Source organism: Ixodes scapularis, unplaced genomic scaffold, assembly GCF_016920785.2.
Source record: "Ixodes scapularis isolate PalLabHiFi unplaced genomic scaffold, ASM1692078v2 PGA_scaffold11__112_contigs__length_91849675, whole genome shotgun sequence".
In the NCBI taxonomy this organism is placed as follows: domain Eukaryota; kingdom Metazoa; phylum Arthropoda; class Arachnida; order Ixodida; family Ixodidae; genus Ixodes; species Ixodes scapularis.
This window is the reverse complement of record NW_024609837.1, coordinates 72,820,801-72,843,821: the sequence shown is the minus strand read 5'-3', so window position 1 is coordinate 72,843,821 and position 23,021 is coordinate 72,820,801. Positions and strand designations below refer to the sequence as shown.

The 23,021-nt window shown below is 44.0% G+C and overlaps 1 protein-coding gene across 1 annotated transcript in view; it reads left to right on the top strand.

The window, feature by feature from the left end:
- Positions 1 to 12,619: 12,619 nt before the first annotated feature.
- Positions 12,620 to 23,021, top strand: part of LOC115318512 — a 220,761-nt gene continuing 210,359 nt past the window's right edge. Inside the window, exon 1 of the mRNA XM_040500511.2 lies at positions 12,620 to 12,989. Within this exon, the coding sequence (XP_040356445.2) occupies positions 12,890 to 12,989 (100 nt within the window). The 5' untranslated portion in view covers positions 12,620 to 12,889. The remainder of the gene's footprint in view (positions 12,990 to 23,021) is intronic.

Sequence of the window (23,021 nt, the reverse complement as noted above, 5' to 3'; positions counted from 1 at the left end):
CTGAGTTTAGATGGAAGTGAAAAAGGACTTGTTGGCAAAAGTGTTAAATGCCAAAAAAGACAAAAAATTTATTGACTGATTTATTATTTGTCTATGTTTCTACATCCGCATTACTGTCTAAACTTGCTAACTTTCTGTTTTTTCTTTTCTTTCTCTCGCTGGGGTTCTTTTTTGTTTTGTATGTTCGTCTATTTCTTGTTTTCAACTCGTACAAAAGCCCAAACTAGTTATACCTTTCTCGCGCATTGTTAATGTTTATGTTTTATACGGGGTTTGAAATTATGTCAGGCGAGAACAAAAAGCAAAGCTTTTCTATGTTTGCCACAGGGGGAATCTTGAAAGTGGAGAAAATTTGGCAGTCATCGCGTTACGAAGAGATAAGCAGAGTGTGTCAATGAGACATGGTTCTTTCTACCAGCACCTGCTACGTTCACTTGTTGGCACACAGCCTTTCTCTTTTCCTCTCGGTCTCTGCTTTCTCCTTTTCCCTATTTTCAGCATGTCTGTATGTTTATTTCACACTTTCCTCCTAACTCCTTTTCTTCTATCTTTTTCACTCTTCCAATCTTTCTGCCTCTCTGTTTCAGTCTGTCTTCGCTCCCTCACTCCATACCTCTCACTCTGTGTTTCTTTGTAGCTTTGAGCTTTCTTGTTTCTGCTTTTCTCTCACGCTGTCTGTCTTTGTGTGTCTGTATTATTGTTTCTTCCTCTGTCTCTCTCACTTTCTTTCTCTCTCTCTCTCTCTCTCTCTCTCTCGTTTTTTCTGTTTCTTTACATCTAGATTTCGTCATTCTTCTCTATACATCCTCTCTTTATGATTCTTTATGTTACAACTGTATTTCGTCATTTTTCTTTATGTTTCTATGTCCTTCACTCACTATCTTGCTCTCTTCTTCATTACGTCCCTTTCCTTCTATTTGATAGCTTATTACCACTTCTCTCTTTTTTAATCTTAATATTTGGTCTCCACAATCTCATTCGTCCACCACACCAGGACCACCAGACAAAACAAAATGCCACAGCCCTACCGTCCTTCTCGCGCTTCTTCTACCTCAGAAAAAGCCTCGACAGTCCACCTCCCTCCAACGCAGAGCCATTCGCATACTGTCCCAAATAAAACAACCTCACGCAAAAGAAAAAAGGAAAAAAAAGATTTAGGTTTGTGAGATTTCTATTTCTTTATCGCGGTGGCCAGATTGGCGTAACACGTGAGGAAATGCTCAATATTTGGACAGCTCTTGTTGCTGCTTACTGATGAGAGGTCTACTCTCAGTAAAAGATCGGAGCTGGCTGCTTAACTCGGCTCACGAATAGGCCCACACACACACAAAGAAGATTCTCATCCTTCACTGAGCCGTTCCTACTTCCCTTCACACCTAAGCTGATGGTGCGGTCGAAGCTACTCGCTCGTTGAACGAGTCACACGTCTGTCCTTCGCCACGTGATCATGTTCTTCCCGCCCATAGCCTGGCGCGGAAAGCAAAGTCGGGTGATGAAAAAGAAAGACGTTGATTGGTCCGGCAAGCACTTAGCTGCTACCGCATTGTCCGCTTGGGGTGACGTTCCTCCAGCTTTTTGGAAGAGAAGCACGTTTCGTTTTATCGACTGCGGCCGGGGCAAACCGACGCAACGAAAGACGTCGCTCGTCACAAAGTCAGAACATCATGGATAAGCGCTACTAGATGGAAGATAGACTCTTGATCGAAGATAGACTCCACGAATGGCTAGCTACCTGACTATTTCATTTTTCGGTGGAGGCACGGTCTGTTACACTCCGTTTTAACTCAAGTTCGACCGAAACTAACGGTATGATTCAAAAGAGTCAATCAAACATCGCCATGAGTGCTTATTTATACTCTAATAAAAAATGGGTATATTCCTACATCCTTTGTCACATATAATTATGAATCTGGGTTTTCGGAGTTTGCTTTCAAAGAAAATCCGAAGTGTTTTTCGGACAAACATTTTTACGAAATTCGCAGTGTTTTTTTTTTTTCGCAGTCGTTTTTGACACTCGAAAATCGGAGTTTTCAGGGGTGTTTAGCATTTCAGGGTGTTCAATTTCAAATGGGGTCATGTTTGGTAGTGGAATAGAGGACAGTGTAATTGCAGGTACACTTTTATTATTCTATATTTAGGACATTTCTGGCAGAAACGAATACTTGTTACAGCTTGTAATGCACAAAATCCCTTACAGGCTTGCACGTTGATTGGCGAGTCAATATCACGAACATATGTGCTAAAATTAAAATCTAGTTACAACTTGTTCTGATATATGCACGCGTATTTTGCAACGTTAAATTCTGTCTCCGCAGCGCGCCAAAAAAAGAAAAAAAGAAGGGGTGGTGCAAGAAGTAAACCCATCTCGAAACACCTGCGTCAAACTCCCCGTTGCAAATGCCACGCGTTATCTCCCCGTTCTCAAAATTCCTGGTTTTCAAAACCCCCTTTATACTTATGCCCTTTCCAGTTTCCCCGGTTTTTTTCCAAAAGCGTGGACGAAGGACAACGCGGAAAGCTACCAGCACAACTACCAACACAACTTTTTAAGAAACAAAAAGGAAGAACAACTGAACACTAAAGAAGTGCAGCCTACACACTAACGCGTGTTTACAAACAAACCGAAACGCCCTAGCGTTCGCCACCGGCGCCGCGCATGCGCGATGGACTGTGGGCAAGAAGCTGGCCGTCGCCCATACGCAAACGATTAAAATGCGATGTTGTCGGCGTCAATGTGAGTCCCCCTGCCCTTTTTCAAGTTCGAATTGTTGATTCCACGTCTTCCTGGAAATGTCTGCCTACTTGAGCGGCCTCAGCGAAATTACCGGTGCTCGTTACACCGCAAAACTTCGCGTGAATAATGTGACACGCAGCGATTCATTCCGCAGAATGTACGCTAAAGCCTGATTCGCACGATGAGATGTCGCTCGTAATTTTCAGTCGCGACGTCGCTCGGGCTACAAAAACTTGACCCGTAGCTGAGATGGTCGACGTCTATACTGAAAATCTCAAGCAGAATCGGACCGAGTGAATCAGGCATAACAAGTCGGTGATGGCCACTGGTAACAATGATCAACATCTCATTCTATCTACCGTTTACATCGTGCCTGCTTTCCAACCTTCAAACTTAAGTCTTTTGAGGCCTGCACTTACTTCTTATCGCAAGTACCGGGACAACATTCGGTCTACGGGCCGGTGTCGTCTAAAAGAGCAGACGACAAGTATAAACGTTTGAAAGAGCAGACGACAGTTAGAACGATCAGGCGGCCGTTTGAACTTGAAGACGCATTGAATGTAGTTCGCAGGTGGTTCGTACAACTTGACGGTTTTCCGGCGTTTATGTTGAAACAAAACAAATAAATCTGATGACCACAAGTACCCGTGAATTCAAGCCAAAGTGCTTCCCGCCCAAGCAATTGTGGTCCGATGGCGTCTGGTTTTCCCTTTTGACGACAGATATCCACATTCTCGGACGAACCGAGCGCATAAAAACTGACCTTTAAACCTTTCTGGACACTTTTGGTACAGCCCCAGTCGCGGCGTTTTGACAAGAAGGCAGGTTTTTGTCTGATTCCTTTCAAAACAATGCAAGAGTACGTGTCCCGCATGGGGACTTCCGCCCACAGCTTCAGACCGGAAGTGCGCCCGACGCGCCGCCCCCGCGCCGTGACGTAACAGAGATGAGTTCGTGTATAGTTCCTTCATAAAAAGTAACTTCGAGAACCTTCGATGACTTCTGGGAGCGATAGTAACATTGCTGTCTAGGATGTTGTGGTCAAACAGTCGAGGTCAAGATGCAGGAGGTGGCGTCAAATATTAGCAGAGGTGCACGAATGCAATATTATTAGGCGCAAGCGCATTAGAAATGTCAAGAACGTAATGTTCAGACGTTGAAAATGAAAGTTATAAAATAGCACTGCTAATTTTAGTAATAAACGATTGAAAATTACAAGGCGAACATTCCGTGCGTCCGAAATTCTCTGCGCCGACGTGTATTACACTGAAAAAGCATGCCGATCCCTGCATCGAAATGTTTGGGCACCGAAAAGCACGTAACCGAACCGCCCGCTGGTACATAGCGGGGGAATTAAGCGCGGGAATATTCACGCCCGGGGCAAGCGTGATAGGGGTCTCGAAAACCGGGATTTTCACACTCGGGGGAGATCGCACGGGGCATTTGGAATGGGGGAAATTACGTTAAGAGATTGTGCTACAACCAAAAAAAAAAAAGAAGATACTAGGTTAAAGTATCTAGAGAGCTACGTGAGGTGTTGGACATTAAAACCAAAGGCACGAGGTGAACAAGTAACATATCCGTAACCTTATCGTTAAAAAAATCTGAGTTTCTTGATATAGGGCTACACCGGTTGTAGACATAACTGACATTCCTCACGGATTTACTATAAGGAATTGTTTTTTCAAAGAATGTTAGCTGAGAATGCGAAAGTGTTTCGGTCAACTTCTTGTCCCTCTTTTTTTTTTCTCGCGCTTGTCTACGATCGTTAACCAAGTGGACCAAATTGCCACATTAATGCAACTGACTGAATCTAGAATTTCTGTCGACAACGAGGATGACCGGGGAATGTGTGCAAAGGTTCAGTTCGAAAAAAAGGAGTTAACAGGAGTGCAAGATAAGGTCTTAGATGGAATGGCATCCGGGAGAGAGGCCCCCGCTTGAACTGACTACGTTTTTGTTCTTGGCTAGGCCATTGTCGTGAGTATGCCGCCTGCCTTTTCGAATCCCGGAGAAAAGCTGACCGCAAAAACGGCGGATCCGGAGAAAAGCCCACCGGCCATCGAGCATATGCGGAAGAAAGCTCACAGATATTTGTCTTCTTATTTTTATATGGAGGTTGTTAGATACTGCCCAACATATATAAATTTATTATCATTAAAAATCGCCATCTTCGTACAAAATAAAATGTTGGGTTTTGTAATATTTGTTAAGCTTATTTCGTATATTGCTCCCGAATTATTAATTGCGGGTGAGTGTTTTCCGTGGTTCACTCTCTAAAAACGAAAGCCTAACTCAAATATTTATGAATTTCAAGAACAAGAAAAAAGTTCAAAAACTTGATAATGTCAGCCTAAAACCTAAAAAGCAAAGCTGTAAATGCCGAAACTCCAAAAAGGCATGGGCAACAACGCGGTGCCTGGAATTCTCTTTGAAGCTTTTGTCAACATTTGAAAACAGGATAAAACAGTCAATAGGATATCGAGGTTTCTTCCTTTTACGGGCATGCACATTTTCTAGCGGTTCGTGGTGGTGTTTCAAAACGTTGCCTTTGTGTGATAGTGCCCTTGTACGGCAAGCCACCCATGACCTTCAGAGCTGCACACTGGCACCGTTGCTACTCGTGACCTGTATAAGAACTAGTCTTCTATAGGTAGCGAATTGGGCGAGTTGGCAAACGTTATACATAATGAAAACCGCTCAAACGACGAAGACGGACCGAAGACAACAAACACGACAGGACGAAGTTGTTCTCGCAACAAAAGCTTTACTATGAAATTAACAGAAAGAAAACAGCAGAGCCGACATTGATTACATCAACAAAACACCTACTTGTTTATCAGGCATCCCGCAACTTTCGGAGCTGAAACGGGTCACACACCGCTATTCATAATAAGTCGCAAAAAAGAAACCTCTTTATCGGACAGAGCTACCGACGGTGCACTGTGAAGCTGTCAATGAATTGTAGTCTTTTTCACGGGCGTCCGATGTTCTGATTTTACACCCCCTTGCGGCGTCATTAATATACAAAATGCGTAATTACTAATCTCTCGGGAATTTGTAGAAATGCCCAATGAACTTCAGGAATATTACAAAAAAGAGGACAATCATTTTTCATGAAGTGACGTATTCTAATTCTGTTAAATTGCTACGTGTAAAACAGAATCCGCTAAGCTAAAAAAAAATCGGTGAGTTTCTCTCAGTATCCGTTCAAAGGCCGGTGAGCTTTTCTCCGCCTCTGCCGGTTTTGCAGAGAGCAATTTTCCGGTGAGCTTTTCTCCGGTGATCTTTTCTCCGTTGAGCTTTTCTGCGCTGCCCGCTTTTTCTGATAAGCGTTCAGAGGACATTCTTTTTTAAACCTTTGGAAAGGGCGAAATGGAACGAAAAAACATTGAAACAATAAAAGTGGACGAACAAAGTGTCTGGGTCCCGGGAAAAGATTCTTTTTCTTTGCAACTGAGTTTCTGAATTCGGAGTCGTTCGGATAAATTAGAATTCAAAATATTTTTACCGGGGAGTGTTTTTCGGCTTTTTATCGGATTTATAGGGAAACGTAGAATCCTACGTATAATACGACCCTAAATCTCAGTTCGACGTACAGCGAAATGACGTTGAACGGACAGTACCAATTTTAGCGAGTGGTTTGATAACCGAGTTGTACAACTTATTAAATTAAGTATATAAAATTACGTATACCTGACTGAAAAAAAAAAGTAATCGAGGTTTTGGTCATTTTGCAAAACCTTTTTTTTAAATAATAAATAAAATATACACGAACAAAATCCTCGTTTAGAGGCGGAACCCTACGTTTCGAGACCTCCTCCGTCTATTCTTCAGGGGTTCACCGCGGCTATGGCCGTTGAGGAGCAGTATTCTGCTTTCTTCTTCATCTACGGCGGTGTCTTTCGTTTTGCATAGGTGAGGTGTCGAAGTCCGTTCACGTAGACAGTCAACAGAGTGCCAAAAGATTTATGTTTTCTGGTATCGTTTGGGTGCGCAATCATACAATGAAAAGTATGTGTCCGGGGTTGGTCTCAACGGCAAGGATGCTGGTGTTGGCGAAGTCAATCCTGTGGTCCCTGACGTCCAGTTCTCAACTGCGGCGCTGCGTTCAAACTTGCGAACGTCGTTCTAATGCTGGCTGAAAGTTCTTTGCTTCACCGATGTATGCGACTCGGCAATTCCCGCAGGAAAATTTATAAAAAAACGCCTTGTGCTTTCTTCTTTAGGCGGGCGATCCTTTGGACGGTGTATGCGTCTCCCGTGCATGGACAATTTAGCGTAGACCCTGTCGACCATCTACGTGAACGGACTTCGCCACCTCACCGATTCAAAACAAAAGACACCACCGTAGAAGAAGAAGAAAACAGAATACTGCTCCTCAACGGTAATAGCCGCGGTCAACCCCTGAAGAAGAGACCAAGCAGGTATCAAAACGTAGGTTTTCGCCTTTAAACGAGGATTTGGTCGGTGTATATCTTATTTATTATTATTCTTTCTCAAAAATAAGAGAGACTTCTCTCGAATGTTAACTTTGTATTATTTTGCGGTCTTGGATACGCATTTTAGCTTTTTAATATATTACATCGCACCGTTATCAAGCCCCTAGTAAAAGTTGGGGCGTCAGTTCAAAGTCAGTGCGCAGTACGTCGAACTGAAGTTTTGGAGTCTTTCATATGCGACAAAGGGTGTAGGGCACGCCTTTTTATTTTAGAGTGTATGGCGCTCATCGTTTTTGCGCGCCTTCTATCATCTGCTTAACCAATCACGAACAAATAAAATCGCAGGTTCACGACGCATTTATTGCGCTTGATTGGGTTAGCCGCTGAATGCGAACGCACAAGGGCGACGGGTACCATGACGGTGCATTTTTGGTGCTGCCCAATCGACACCATGGAATCGTAGTGTTGGCTGCGGTCGGATTAAATCTTAAACGAAGTATAGACGTGTACTTTTTTTTTTTTGTATACGTGCGATTGTTTGAGTAATGAATGGCCGTGTTTTGCAGAGGAAATAAGCTCCAGACCACCGTACGGTTTTTAAAGCCTTATAAAGACTAACATTGCTGTGGTCTTTGCTAAAACGATTTGTGTTGTCAAGGTCTTTCTTAACGTGGAAATGTTTTTTGGCTAGGTCTTCGGAATGTCATTAAGCCAAGAAAAAGTGAAACTCAGTTAAAAGTGTGGCCCTGAGTGGAGGAAAGGAGGCCATCCCAGAAACATGTCGTTTTCGCCCAGCATGAATCGAACCCCCACGATATAGATTATTAAGCGAGCGTCTTTCCAGCACGTATTTTGTTTATTCATTGAGTTTTTCCAGCATGTCACGACACATTGCCGTTAGTGGAGGTGCTACTTAGTGAGAAAAGCCTGCGGGGCATCGGCTCTTTTTCCGGTAACTAGAGACGACAGCCAGTCACACGTTTTAACATGAAACATTCTTTGCCTACGTGTTCAACATTTCGAGAGGCCCGGATGAAAGCGTGTCCGCGAGGATCGACACTAATTGGTTGGCGGGTGAGAGAGGAGGATTGATGTGCCCGACGCTGATTGGTCAATGGAGAAGTCATGTGACCAAAAGGGTAGCCCAGGAGTAGTGAGGTAGGCGAGGAGGAGCTCAAGCACCTGTGCACACTGAGGGAGAGAAGCTTACGAGTATGGAAGGCTCTGGAGGATCACCAGGTGTATCAGCCGATTAGCGGTAGTATCGCTTCATTTTAGAAACAACTGTCGAGTGCACACATGGAACTCGTAAAACTATCTGATGAAGAGCGCCTTGAACGTAGGCGTCTGCCATCTGGAAACTCGGAGTATAACTAAACATTTTTGATGCAAGAACGCTTCGCGTCTGAAACACGATTGCCTGGAAATCTGCCATATTTTTTAACACGCGTTTTGGAAACGTCTGGACATGTTATGACATGCCTCAAGGTTATGCCTGCACAGTTGCGGGCCAGTGTGAGACGAACATTTCAAGAGACGGAATGTCAAGAGAGCCTCGTCTGAAATAAACAAAATAATGCTAGATTTATATCAACAATCTATGCGCGCATTACTGCAGTTTGTGAGCTGCAGTGCAGCTCACAAAGTAAAACTTCAGGGCGAGCAGTTTACGTGAGGTGAAAAGTCCATTGAAGGTGACCCCCCCCCCCCCCTTCTTTTCTGTAGATGACTTGTGGAAGCAACTTCCACATAAATGTGCAAGGGAGCTGAGAACTTAGTTGGGTCAGACAGAAGAATTGAAGTTTGCAGAATAGCCAAACAAATGAGCACCCAGGCTACTTCAGCTATGAAAAATGGTACATGAAATGTTGGGCATGTGAAAGGGTAGTGCACAATAGATTCCAGAAATGAAAATGCCACGTGAGGAGGCATCGAGACTCCAGTACTACAAGGAGAACTTGGAGGTAATCCACAAAGATTATGTAAATAAATTTAAATGTTTGGTGACTGGAGATTAGGTTGGGGACTATCAGAGAGTTTTTGGTTATAAAATGAAGCCAGTGGAGACGCCAGCCTTATTCTTCCAAAACAAAAATGTTTGATAGAAAAAAATGAAAGCCGTTTACAACTCCCTCTAACGCCGAATCGGAGCGCAGCTCTGGAGGAGGAGGATGGAAGGGTATTGAGGGGAGGGTATACACCTCCTCCCTCCTCCTCACCTCGTCATCCTGCCTGCTACTCCGCCACGGGAGCCACGTGGCCCCCGTAAGGTTACGTGACCCTCCCTGAGGTCACGTGACCCCTCTGAGGTCACGTGACCCCCCTGAAGTCACGGGCGTCACGTGACCTCACGGTTACGCCCACGCCGACGGCGACGGCGATGGCGACGCCGCTGAAGCCTGAAAGAGCTGCGCTTTAAAAATGACCAGGCAAAGTTATGGCAACTGTCTTCTGGGATTCTCGAAAAACTAGTTTTTGGAGATAATGGCACACAAGGCAATCATTAGTGGAGAAAGTAACGTCAGCACAATAAGCTATTTTGGGAAGTCAATCTAGAAGAAATCAAGAGGAACTCTACCAGCAGGTACGTTTCTTTGTACATGACGATGCGCTTGTTTACGTGCCGCGTCAATCACAAGCTACCATCCGAAAATGTGGTTTCCAGATGCTGAACCATCTCCCCTACAGTTGTCACCTGGCTCTATCGAATTATTTCCTGTTTTTGTGTTTTGAAATTGATAACTTTCTAGAGTACAATTTTCAGCTGATAAAGACGTCAACGCACCGGTGTCGTCCTGAATTGAAGGTCAACAGAAGATTAACGAAAAAAAGGTTAAGTTGACTGCGGGAAAAAAAGGTGACGTGCGTAAAGCTACCAAAAGATTGCACACAAATGTCAATCCTTTTAATTTGCACTATGTTGATAAATTTTTGATTAAACCTTGGATCCGTTTCTAGGGTTTTCGAATACCTAGGATTAAAATGCACGAAATTTATGTAACCAACGTGGGCTTGAGATTCTGAACATCAACCCATCTATAAACAATGGCGTTCCACCAAAGAAACTATAGAAACTGCATATGCCTTAATACATGTTTTTCTATGAATGGAATATTTTTTTTTCTTTTACAATCAGTGCTACAGCTTAGGTAAGTCGTCAGAGATATATATTGGCATTTAAGCAATTTCCAATCAAATATTTCAACGTAAATTTTTAAGTTCAATCACGATCCCAATTGTGAAACTCAATAGCTTGGAAATAATCTAAAATATGCCTGAAATTTTTATTAGACGAGAAAAAACATCTGTAGCGGTTCTTTGATTCTCCTTAGAATAATGTGTGAGTCTGCATGACGAAGAAAAGTATTCTTGTCTATATTTTAGTAGATACACATTTTTACGGGAATCTCTTGCACCTTTTACTGAGCAAATATATTTTCTGCGTGAGCTCTTGGTAAGTGAGTCGTTAGTTGCTCTTAGACCAGAACGCGTACTCAGAACTCTCAGAAGAAGCACTCAGAACGCGCTGAAGAAACACCCGCGGTGCTTCTTCATCGTGTTGTCTGGGGAATCGAGACTGTTTTGATCGCCTTTGTATTTGTGTCGTGGTGTTTACTTCATTGAATTGCTTTGGTACTTCCGAATCAAAATTAATCCGAACATTTTTTTGCAAAGTTAAATACTGGCTTCCTAGAAAATTGAAACCTGTGGCAATCAAAGCAAACAATATGTCCCCTGCGTCCTTTTTGCTTGGTCTTCGTTTTCTCAATAAAGTTTGCCGGTCTATTTTATTGCACAGTTCCCCAGGAGAAGATAAACATATAAAGTCCTATAAGCTGCAAAATAATAACGCTTTTTTTATTATTTACTTGAAACTGCATTATAAATAATTATTTAACCAACCACTTTATCGTCCAATCAATTAATCCATCAGAACGAAAACGAGTAAAAAATCGCTCCTGAATCATTAAATTAACTAATTATTCAATGAATTCATCAATCAAATATTAAATTCAATAAGTGAACCAATCGACCAATTTTGTCGTGCGTTTTTTCTCAGCCATTTATTTTTGTTGTCCATCGTTTGATTTTGTCGTAGCTGTCAAGAAAAGAAGAGGCTTGAATGTGTGATAAGTTAAGTTACGTAGGAGGACTGCCACACGAAAAGTGAAAACAAAACAAGAGCAGTGCTTATTTTTTTAAAGTAATAATAAAACTAAACGGAAAAAGACGTTCATCAGCTCGGAAATTCTTCACTACACTACGCTTCAAAATAAGTGCCGGAAAAGCAGACGCTAAAAGACGCAAATATGTTGTCTTAAATGCACTATTTTATTTCACGATTGTGAACGCATAGAAGTCCGCTTCACTATACTTCGTTTCACGTTATGTTGGTAGTTTCACATTATGTTTAGCGCTATCAGCTTAGAAGGCACACAAATGCATGCACACAACCTAAGGACGCACGGTCACAGCACAATACTGTTCTAGATTCAATGATATTTCGTCTTAAGCTTCTACCACATTACCCTTAACCAAAAAAAAAAAAGATCGCATCTCCACGTGGTGAATGATGCTGATTGGGGCGAAGCTCTGGTGGTGCTGATGACGCTGATTTTATTGTTCATAGGTAGTGCTGATGGTGCTTATTTTTTTATAGCTCATAGGTAGTGCTGAGTTCCGGGTTGCGTTTCGACTTCATTATTACTGCTTTATGGTCGGTGAAATGCAGAGCCAATGGTTCTTCTGGGGGATCAGCTTGGATCCGCGAGAAGCCGTGGGAACGCATCTCCACCGCTTAAGTCAACGGTCCATGTCAGAGAGTGAATGTGTAGTATGGATCGTGGTTATATACTCATTTGAGCATTTGACCGCGGCGCTCTCTTGTCTATAAACGTTGAGCCAATGCATGCGACGTTTAACGCTATTATATACGCATTTGACCGCAGCGCCCTCTCCTGTAGAGACGTTGAGCGGCTACATGCAATTATTCATCGTTGACATCCCCAGCTCTTGAATTACTACCACATCTCAGAGCCCTCTACTCGCCCCGCAGTCGTGGCGGGGTGGTTAAGGCGATGGACTAGAAATCCATCGGGGTCTTTCCGCACAGGTTCGAATCCTGCCAAGTGCGCGAACTTTTTTTTTTTTTTTTTTTTATGAAGAGAGATGGGGATGGCAGTCGATGTGTGCACGGACGCCGGACAAGGCTAGACCCTAAGGGGCTTTGCCCCTAAAAGAAACCTTGCGTTAAAAATACAAGAAAAACAAAAAACACTCCCATCCAATTTGAAAGCACCGCCCAAAAAGAGATTACGTCGGCGGCGGCGCGGCGATCACTTTGCGTCGGCGGTGGTGGTGCCGCCGAACGCTTCGCGGCGGCGCGCCGGAATCCTAGCAGACACCACTACACCGGCGCGGCGACGCAGGACGGCTGCGCATTTCTGCGCGCGGGGAATACGCGTTGGACACACACCGGCCGCAGTTGGAGTCTGTTCCATGGCAGGAGTATGTCTCGCGTTCTGGGGGTCTGAGTCTGCGTCCCTTTGACGCGTTGTGCCAAGATTGGAGTGAAGTGAATGTGGACGGCTCTGCTGTTTTTATCGACGTGATCCTTTTTTCTCTCGCCTTGGATTTCGAGTTGCCCGGATTTATAGGCGTCGTCTTGTGCGCGGATCTGTGCGTGGATCGTGCGCTGGTTTTGAAGCTCGGAATGCGACCCGCGGGCCGGGCCAACGGGTCGGCTCGGCCCGCGTTGTCTCGGAGCACCGCGATTTGGATGGTACTTTGGGCTTGTGTCGCCGTCGGAGTTGGTAAGTGGCTCTTCTCGTGTTATTATTAAAAAGTATTCGTGACTACTGCTTAAAAAAACAGCGGACTAAAAAAGAGTTCATTTCTTAACTGCCTGGATAAAACACACAAAGAAAAAACATTCTAAAAAAAAAAAGTCTTATTTCGAGTGTCGTGACGTGCCTCGTTTAGTGTCTCTCTTTGGGTCTATTTGGGAGAAGGGGGGAGGGGGGGGGGGTTAATATGCGCCTGAAACTCAAAAACTTAAAAAAAAAAATACATTGTTCTATTATTTTGGGTCGAGGCAACAGAAAAAACAAAATCACTCGACACAAAAATGAATGTTTTAATGGATGTATATATTACGTTAAAAAAGATTTTTTCGTCCAAACTTCGTTTTAGAACATGCTAGTCGTATCCAAACCTTGTTAAAAAAGTTTTTTGTCTGGTTGTTTAGTTTAGTGCTTTATAGAAAGACGCAGACGGACGCTCATTAAGTTCACGTCTGTCACTTTCCGTTTTGTTTCTCGATGTTCTTCTCCGCTCAGATTGCGCTCTCAATGGCTGTGGCACGAAAACGAAGTGCTCCCAGCTCACCGTTTTCTATATTTTATTTAAGCTCTCAGGAGCTTTAGACGTGGTGTGTAAACTCTAAATTGGGTTTTATTTTTCTAGGTTGCTACAAAATGAAAAAGCTACGCTAGATTATGAGGTTGCGTTTTGATAGCTCGGGAGTGTTTGTGCAGTGTCGCTTCGCCGCATAACACGTGGCGTTGGCATTGATTTAATTGTCTGCCAGTTTGTTTGCGATAGCGTGAAAAGCAAATGCCGAGTTATATATATATATATATATATATAAGAAAAGAAACCTTAGTGAAAACGTCAGTTCTTCCTGACGAAGGCGGGAGTCCGGACTTCGTCAAAAAAAACTTTTACAGAAAAAAAAAATTGGCTTGCTCTTTATGTTTATACAGCCTTGATGGAGATGCGCCTCAACGGGTAATCGGTCTCTTAGCCAAAGATGAGAAATTTAGCCAGTGCGGTACAAGCGCTAACCTGGGATTTTTAACGTGCATCACGCAGTAGTGATCACACGAACGCGCGCCGGTACAAAACTCATCCAGATCGAAACGGGCGGGGGCGGCGGGGATCGAACCCAGGAGGTTCCCAGCGCAAGCTTTCGCTCCACGCTCCGAGCTGAGACGCGTTAGCCCACTCGGCCACTCCCTTAACTTGTACAGATGAACGCGGGTGGTATTTATACAATGCTACGGTCGAGTCCAAATTTCGGCGGGGTGACGGTTGGAGCTTTCGTGAGAGTGAAGCGTAGGGCAGTTCTTATCCGGGTGAAGAAGCTTGACGGTCGGGGCCAAGTTTCAAGGACGGCGGGATGACGGTTGTAGCTTCTTGAGAGGGGGCGCATGGTCACATTGAGTCAGGGCGGGCAGGGGTGACCTGGACGATAGCGTACAATAGATGAAAGTTAGACGCGCAAACTAGAGTGCTGTCTCAAAAGAAAAAAAGCAAGTCAAAGAATATCACATTTCAAATTTTGCATAGATGAATCCGACCGCACAAGTCTGGATATTCCTAGCTTTGAAATATTTCTTTTTATTGAATGACTCTTATATAAGGCTGGCGTGCTCGAGGTTCTATCGTACAAAAGTGCTGTCAGCTAAAAGTTTGACACTGATGATGTTTTCATTAGCTTGCGACTAAGAAAACCAAGATTCCGAAATGCGAATAACCAGAGATTATTGATATGGGTATTCCAGAAAAGCTTTTTAAAAATGGTCACCCTTAAATAATTGTAATCAGTGACTTCAGAAAAAGTGGAGCCCCAGATGCCTTGGTGGAAACGGGTTCCTAACCCACGATATTGAAGGTAAAGGTTTTTGTCTGCGCTGAATTTACCCACCCTAGAAATGTGAGTGAATGATCACATCTATTTTGTCCTACATTCACGCTCGGTTTTAATAGGTATTCTACTTTACATTAGCCTCGAATAATGTTCCATGTACTAAAATATTGATTTTAATATTTAGATAAATAATGACCCCAAGTCAATAAACCCATTTTTCCTAGAACTAGACACAAAACAAAAGGGAGACTGAAAAAAATGAAAACGCCATTGCAGTGACAAGATTGTACATTTTACAGTCTTCCCGTATGCGTTTTTATAGCAGTGCATGTGTCGCAGTGTTGGCTGTTCCACCAGATTGCGTGGTTTCCTGATGATGGAGGAGAAGTCACTATTTTTTAACGGGGCCTATTTATAACTCTTGATATATTCAGGCGAAGCTTCAATCTATGTTCCAGCTGCCACACTTGATCCCGTCCTTGTGACAAATAAAACGAACAGTATGTTATAACATTTAATTTTTTTTAAATATTAATACTACGAATAATCGTAGATAAACACTAATTTGTTCAGTCGTGCACTGGTCCAACATACACTGTGCTTTCGGTTTAAGCTTCTTCAAAATATCTCATCAGTTTTGTGTTTTGCAATGGCTGTTTGTTATGCGCAGTTTCGATTATTTTATAATGGGGAAAACTTCCTTCTTGGCTTACATCATTCAAGTATTCCATAACATATTTTCTGTCCATTATGTTTCTTTTACATACATTCATATTTATATATATATAACTGGGCTCTCTGGTTTTGATAACGACCTGATACGGTTTGTCGTTTGCTCTTGTTACCAAACCCAACAAATCATATGCGAAAAGAAAAAGGCAAGAAAATGCAGATTATTACGTAGATAAATAGAGGAACTGGACTAATAGTCCGCGTTCTGCAATATTTGTCGGCAGTCAACATTACTTCATTTGTCCTGTGTTTGGCTGCAAATGTTTTGTCGCCGTACGACCTGGAACAGTTACGACAGAACAGTGAAAAACTTTCGCCATTCTCAGTAAACAATTAATGCGGCGGACGAAGAAAATGTAGCATATTAATTCCGCGTTTCAGTCTCTGTCAATAAAATATAATTTTTCGAAAAACTCAGGACAACTATCGGTTCTGCTTTATAAAGATTCTAAAGGCCCTCACTGTTGAAACAACGCAGTTTAGTATGTCGTTTTACAATTGAGAGCGGAATTTATTTAACACGCAAAGCTATCTGTTTCAATAAAGCTAAACTTGCAATCAAGCACAAGTAGGGAGCATACTAGTACTAGGGGGAAGGTTTACTACGGGAGCACAATTCTTTTGGTCTTACGGAGCACACCGTTTTTGATTTACTTCATTAATAACCAATTAGCTGTCGAACAGTCTAGAAAAAAAAAACATTCGTTTCATATTTACGCTTGCACTTTTATGTGCACTAATAAAATGCAGGTACTCGCAAAAGTAGTGTTGAGATTATTGCATAGTTCTAACGAAAAAAGCTTAAAGATAAAGATATATTTATAAAAAAAAACACATAATCGAAGCTGGTGCTTCACTAGACCGTGGTACTTATATATGCGGAAAGCGGCAGTGCCTCACTCGTTCACGCAGGGGAAATTTTAGTGAATTACTGCAATCTTGTATTTGTTCAATTCCTTAACGTACGCAGAACAAATGTGATAACAACGCTGGAAACTAGTATTCTTGGCCCGTTTCTTAACTACATTGTCTCTCTTAAAAATATCGTGAATTTTAATAATATTCCCAGGGGAATATGCCTTTCTTTCCTCGTTTATAAGGGTGTAGCAGGGTCCCCGCCACTTTAAACCATGACTTCTTTTTAAGACAAGCTATGCATCATCTAAAATTCGCCTCTCCACGTTTTAAATGCATATCAACGGTTGGGCCACACCCGGACCCTGTGAGTTTTGATGCCACACAGAATGATAGTAGCAAAATAAACCAGGAAGTGCCCACCGGGTTACAACTCCCCAAAGGCGGAGCCCACTTTTGAAACAACGAGGCGCGTTTGAAGAGTTCCGTCGTCCATGTAAGAAGGATGCCTCCCTCGGGACACGGCGGGCGCAGGGGAGGAACAACCTTTCACGTGCGTGCATGTGTGTGCGTGCGACTCGAATCTTAATGACCGGATCGATCGGCGGCATGGAAATCCGCGATCTCATCTGGACCGTCGCCGCGTGAGACACTCGTGCGAGGTCACGCTCCACGGCGCGTCGGTCGCGTACGACCTTGAAGATTCCTGAGCCCAGCACACGCCTACGGCACAACGCTGCGATTGTTGTGATGTGGAGAGCCCTTAAGAGGGAGAAAAGCAAACGATGGAGCGACTTTGCACTTTAAGGACGCCTCCTGGGCAAGTTTGTCGTAAGCGTGCATAGGTTCGGTTCTTGAGTGGCGAGGACGAAAGCGGTCGATTAAGCAGAGATGTTCGCGAATTTTAAACGATTTGTCGTCAGAGCTCGTATTCCAAACGCCGATAAATAAACCACGTGACCGTGATCGAGCAATTGGAAACACATTGAAATCTGGGAAAATGCCAAGCGGCACTAAAACGTGAGCTTCGATCGGTCAGAGGTTGGCCAATGTCCGGATAGCTTGGCCACTGGCAAGTTCTTGGCCACCGGAGATATTAAAAAAAAAGTTGAAGGCTCCAATCCACGCTGTGAAGGTGGTTAGACAGCGAAACTTTGGTATCACCTGCAACGATTGCCCACTGCACTATAGACCCTTTTTATGGCGAACGCCACCAAGTGGGGCGTCTTTGATGTCTGAGAGAACTTACGGCTTATAAAAAAAAGGGAACAGAGGCAACCTTTACACTGATGCTTAAAATTATTTTTTTTTAGACGCATCTTATTTTGATTTACAAGCCTACCTTCGTGGCCTCACTTGGTAGGGAGAGTGGGGAAGATGGAGAGTGAGGTGGGGTGACGAAGGTTAAATTAGCCTCTCAATCTCGGACGACCCCAGGAATGCGATCAGCAATTATGAGTTCCTCGATGAAACGTTTAACCACCTGTTCTCCAGGTAAACGCGAAAGAACGAAGGAGTGCGAGATTTGTTAAAATGTTTGGAGTAGCCTGGTAAACCAACTTGCCTCCTCTAAAGAAGTAAGTGCAGCCAGAGGCCCATGTTAAGCCTCCAACTTTGTTGTTCGTGTAGATTTATGCTTTCTAGCACAGGTGACATAAGCAAGCTCAACAGGCTTGCAAAAACGGTGCGACCGGAATTCGCTTAAGACGCAAGCGGCGGTTCATGTTTGTAAACAACAGAAGGGTATATAACAAATTATGGACGAAAGAAAGTGAATGCGCTGTACCAAAACGTTTTTATATAGGAAAGACTTCATACGGTTGCCGTCGCCACGGCAGATTATGCAATCCTAATCTTTACCAAGAAAAGCATGCGGCGAGTTATACAAGTTAATCATCATCACGTAGTTTTGACACTTGTTTTGTGGTTCTTTTATTGAAACAAGTGCCAAAACCACATTATAAGAAATAAAGCATGCGTGAACAGTGATAAGAAGCGCGCGTGGGTTTTCTGTCGACGGACATGAAAAGATCACACGTGCGAGTCATATACAGATTCGCTGTAACACGACGGGCAAGAGACCGGCCACAAACTATCTGTTTCTAATTTGGCCACCGGAGACATAAACACGGCCGGCCAGTGTCTGGCCAGAAGTGCTGATTTTCAGCTTGGCCGCCGGAGACATAAGCACGGACAGCAATCAAGTGTCTGACCAGATGTACAGATATTCAGCTTGGCCGCCGGAGACATAAATACGGCAGGGAAGTGGCCCGCCAGAAGTGCTGTTTTGCAGCTTGGCCTCCAGAGATATAAACACACCAGCTAGTGTCTGGTCGGCAGTGCTGATTTTCAGCTTGGCCACCGGAGACATAAGCACGGACAGCAATTAAGTGTCTGGCCAGATGTACAGATTTTCAGCTTGGCCGCCGGAGACATAAATACGGCAGGGAAGTGGCCCGCCAAAACTGCTGATTTGCAGCTTGGCCTCCAGAGATATAAACACACCAGCTAGTGTCTGGCCAGAAGTGCTGATTTTCAGCTTGTTCCGCCAGAGACATAAGCACGAACAGCAATTAAGTGTCTGACCAGATGTACAGATTTTCAGCTTGGTCGCCGGAGACATAAATACGCCAGGGAAGTGGCCCGCCAAAAGTGCTGATTTGCAGCTTGGCCTCCATAAATATAAACACACCAGCTAGTGTCTGGTCAGCAGTGCTCATTTTCATATTGGCCACCGGGAACAATAAGACGGCAGGGAATTGTCTGGCCAGAGGTGCTGATTTTCAACATGGCCGCCTGGGCGCCCATAATCTAAACGATTAACGCGTTCACATAACTTTGCCATGTCGATGGGCAGCGAGAGAAGCATCATGAGTGAGGGGTTGTATCGTGGCATCGGAATACATGCATCGCTCGACACTGTTTGCGCAAGCAAGCTCATCGTTTCTTTTTTTAAGACTTGAAAGGCTATTTTCTGAACTACTACGTACTGTACTGCAATATATTCATTTGGAACATTACCAGAAGTGTTTATATATGGTGCCCCCGCCGTTTTCCTTTCAAAATAAAATACGAAAATCTCGCCGATGTCATCTTTGTACTAACAATGTCGAGCAATCGCTGCGCGACACTCTTAGCAGGAATTTCAGATTGGTGATTTTTCCGTTAGTGCTCCACATAATCACTTTCCACCTGGTTATACTTCGTCTCGCCTTAGCATGGACTAACTATGAAGGTTGTGCAAGCGGGAGCGAGTAGCGTATACTGCCTTGACTTGAGGACTCACTGCACGACGGCTTGTGCAGCCGCCAAGGCTTCATTCAAAGCTAATAGCTCGTGCTTTTAGCATGCGCGGATAACAGTAGTGTATGCTAAGGTGAGGTGAAGCATAGTAGTTTCGAATAAAGTATTTTGGTTCGAAGGGGAAAAGAGCACTAAAGTCATTGAAACATTGGGAACGACAGGTCACGTCTTTCGAACGCCTCCAGCACAAGCTTCATGTCTTCCGCCGTGCTTTGGCTGCGCGCGCGCGCTTCAGGTGCACTAGACGACATAGCGCTGTTGAAGCTAGAACCAAAAATTAGTAGCACACACGAGCTGGGATGCTGAAAAACATAGGGTCCTTTATCTTATCCCTAAGACAAATTTAATGCGTCGGCCCAAGCGCCGGTGCATTAAAGACACACTCATGGTTTACGGATGTGGCGGTATCCCTCCGCCACTATTGAACGAAAGGTGGATGGCTCGGCGCCCGCTGAGGGACAAGAGCGAAATGTCCTTTCGGAGGAATATAGCCCCTCCGCCGATTATGGCACAAGTAACGCCATCTCTTGGTCCAGTGCCGAACCGTGGCTTTTTGTACCTTTCGTGTAGCCGTCGAGTTTTGGTAGCTTTCGTGTCGTCGAAGTGTTTTCGCTCAGGGACTTGAAGGTCGACTGAATGATGAGACATACAAGGCTTTCGTTTTAATAACTGGGCCACCTTGCTAGAACAGCGTCTCACCTGAGACTGGGTAAAAAAAGCACTGCAAAGGCTGGGGCGCGCGAGCGTCTTGGGACGCGGTTTGACTCCCGTTCAGCTGGTGCGCTTGCTTTGGCAGTGCTTTCTTTCACCCAGTCTCAGCTGAGGCGCTGTTTCCAGCAAACCGGCCCTTGAAGCTCCTCCTTGCCGTTCTCACATTCTTAGTTACTATAACAGTTCGCCATTATTGGCATCACCCTATGTATACCATTGGTGAAAGTTTACGGTCAATAGCATTCGCGCACCGCGAATTATTTACGGCATGATGAGAACGGCGTGGTAATTACACGGATCAGTTCAATGCACACTACAACGCATCGAAGTAACAAGTGCGCTAAAAATTCTGCCTCGTAGGCAGCATTAGTTAGGAAGGTTTTGTCTCGAAAAGCCGCAAGTCTCGAAACTCAAAATATATGGAGATAGTGGATTAGTGTAGACTCTCAAAAAAAAAAAAAAAGGTATATTCTTACACCCCTTGTCTCATAAAATAGACCCCAAAACTTCCGTACAGCACGCTGACATCGAACGGAGAGCACCAACTTTCACGAGCGGCTTGATAGCCGAGCGGTACAACTTATTGAAATAGCTAATGTACGTGTTAGTGACTAAAAAAATGAGTAATCGTGGATTTCTTGGTCCTACTGCAAAACCTCAGTGTTTTTCTTATAGTTCTTTACACGTACTTTATCTGTTTAATGAAGTATGCATCACCGTTATCAAGCCCTTCATAAAAGTTGGGGCCGTCTGTTCGACGTCAGCGTGCTGTACGTCAAACTGAAGCTTTGGGGTGTCCGTACATGGGTAAGAATATGCCATTTTTTTCCGAGAGTGTAGAGAGCAATCTGAATTAACACAATTATAATAACCACAAAATGATCTCTCCCTGATGGTTCCAGCATTTATATGTTAAAATCGCCACATCTAAAGATAAATAAAAACAAAAAAAAACAATGAGATTATTTTTTTTCTGTTTTTCAATAACGCAGCTCGTCGCACCGTTTCATCTTATTCGCGGCTACTCGGCTTCAAGGTCGAATGAACCGCAATGCTTGCTACGGACTCTCTTGGCCTATCATAGTCAAGAGCTGTCACGTGATCGTGGGCTTTACGCATCTCGGGGCCCTACAATATAGTCACACGACATATTCCCAGCCTATTATTTAATCGAACGCGATGCAACGCCCGCCATTGTCCACTTCGGGAATAAGCGAATGTGGGATCGTCCGCTTTGTTCGACCTCGGGGAATTGTTCGCGCTATCTCGCCTGGCTCCAATTGTAAGCTATGTATGGGAAACGACTTAGAATGGGAGGGGTTGCCAGATGCTAGCTTGAGCGCGATTCATTTCTGCAAGCATTGATCAGCGAAGGGAATGCCGCGGCAACGCTTCTGCTAGAGAAGTGAAGCAGTCATGCGTTTTGTGGCTTGATGGCGTCTGTTCATTTGCTTGTGCGTGATATACACCACTCAACTCTGCTACGTCACGCAGCGATGGTGGCGCTTCAGGCGCACTTCCGCTCTGAGAGTGTGGGGCGAAAGTCGCTGTGCGGGACGGGCATTCTTGTGTTGTTTAGGAACACACCAGACTAAAACCTGCCTTCTCGTCAGAATGCCACAACTGGGGCCGTACCAAAAGAGAGGGGAAGATCTGAAGAGCAGTTTTTATGTGTTTTTTTAGTGCTCCGCTCGTCTAAGAGCGTGAATAGGTGCCATGAAAAGGAAAAACCAGACACCATCCAACCACGATTGCTTGTACGGGAAGCACTGGGTTGAATTCACAGATACTCGTTTTCGTGAAATTTATATCCAAGAAGAACACGGGAAAACCGTCAAGTTGTCCAGACCACCCGCGGACCACGGTCAGTTCATCTCCACGTTTTAGCGGCCATGTGATCTTTCAAACTCCCGTCTGCTTGTACAAACTTTTGTCTGCTCGTTCAAGTAATAGCGCCCTGTGGACCAAACGTTTACCGAGTAATTCTGATAAGAATTTTGGGCCTAAAAAAACTAAGTTTGAAGGTTGTTTGGTGTAAGAAGACTCAATGCAAACAGTAGATATAAGGTGATGTTGATCACTGTTACCATTTTATTGTGACATTTTATTTCTGACTCACTTGGTCCGATCCTGCTTGCGATTTTCAGTAACGGCGTCGAGCATCACACCTACAGTCAATGGTTTCAAAGACCAGGTGACGTCGCGGTAGAAAAAAGGACGCAAAATCTCAACATGTTAATCATGCTTAGTGTCCACTCTGCGGCATTCACGCGGAATGAATTGCCACACTTCACATTACTTACTCGAACTTTTGTGGTGTAACTAACCTCTTTAACGCTCAGGCCACTAAAGTAGTATGTCATTGCTGGGAAGATGTGGAATGAACCATTCCAATGCGAAAAAAACCACAGGGACTCATACCGACGTCGACATCGGATTCCAATGGTTTGTTGATGCGGGACGCGGTGCTCCTTGTCCACACCCCATAACGCATATGCAGCTACGGTGGTGTACCGCAAGAAGCACTCCGGTTTGTTTTGGAAAAGGAGTTGGTCTATCTGAAGTTACACAATTCCGAAAAAAAAAATATCTG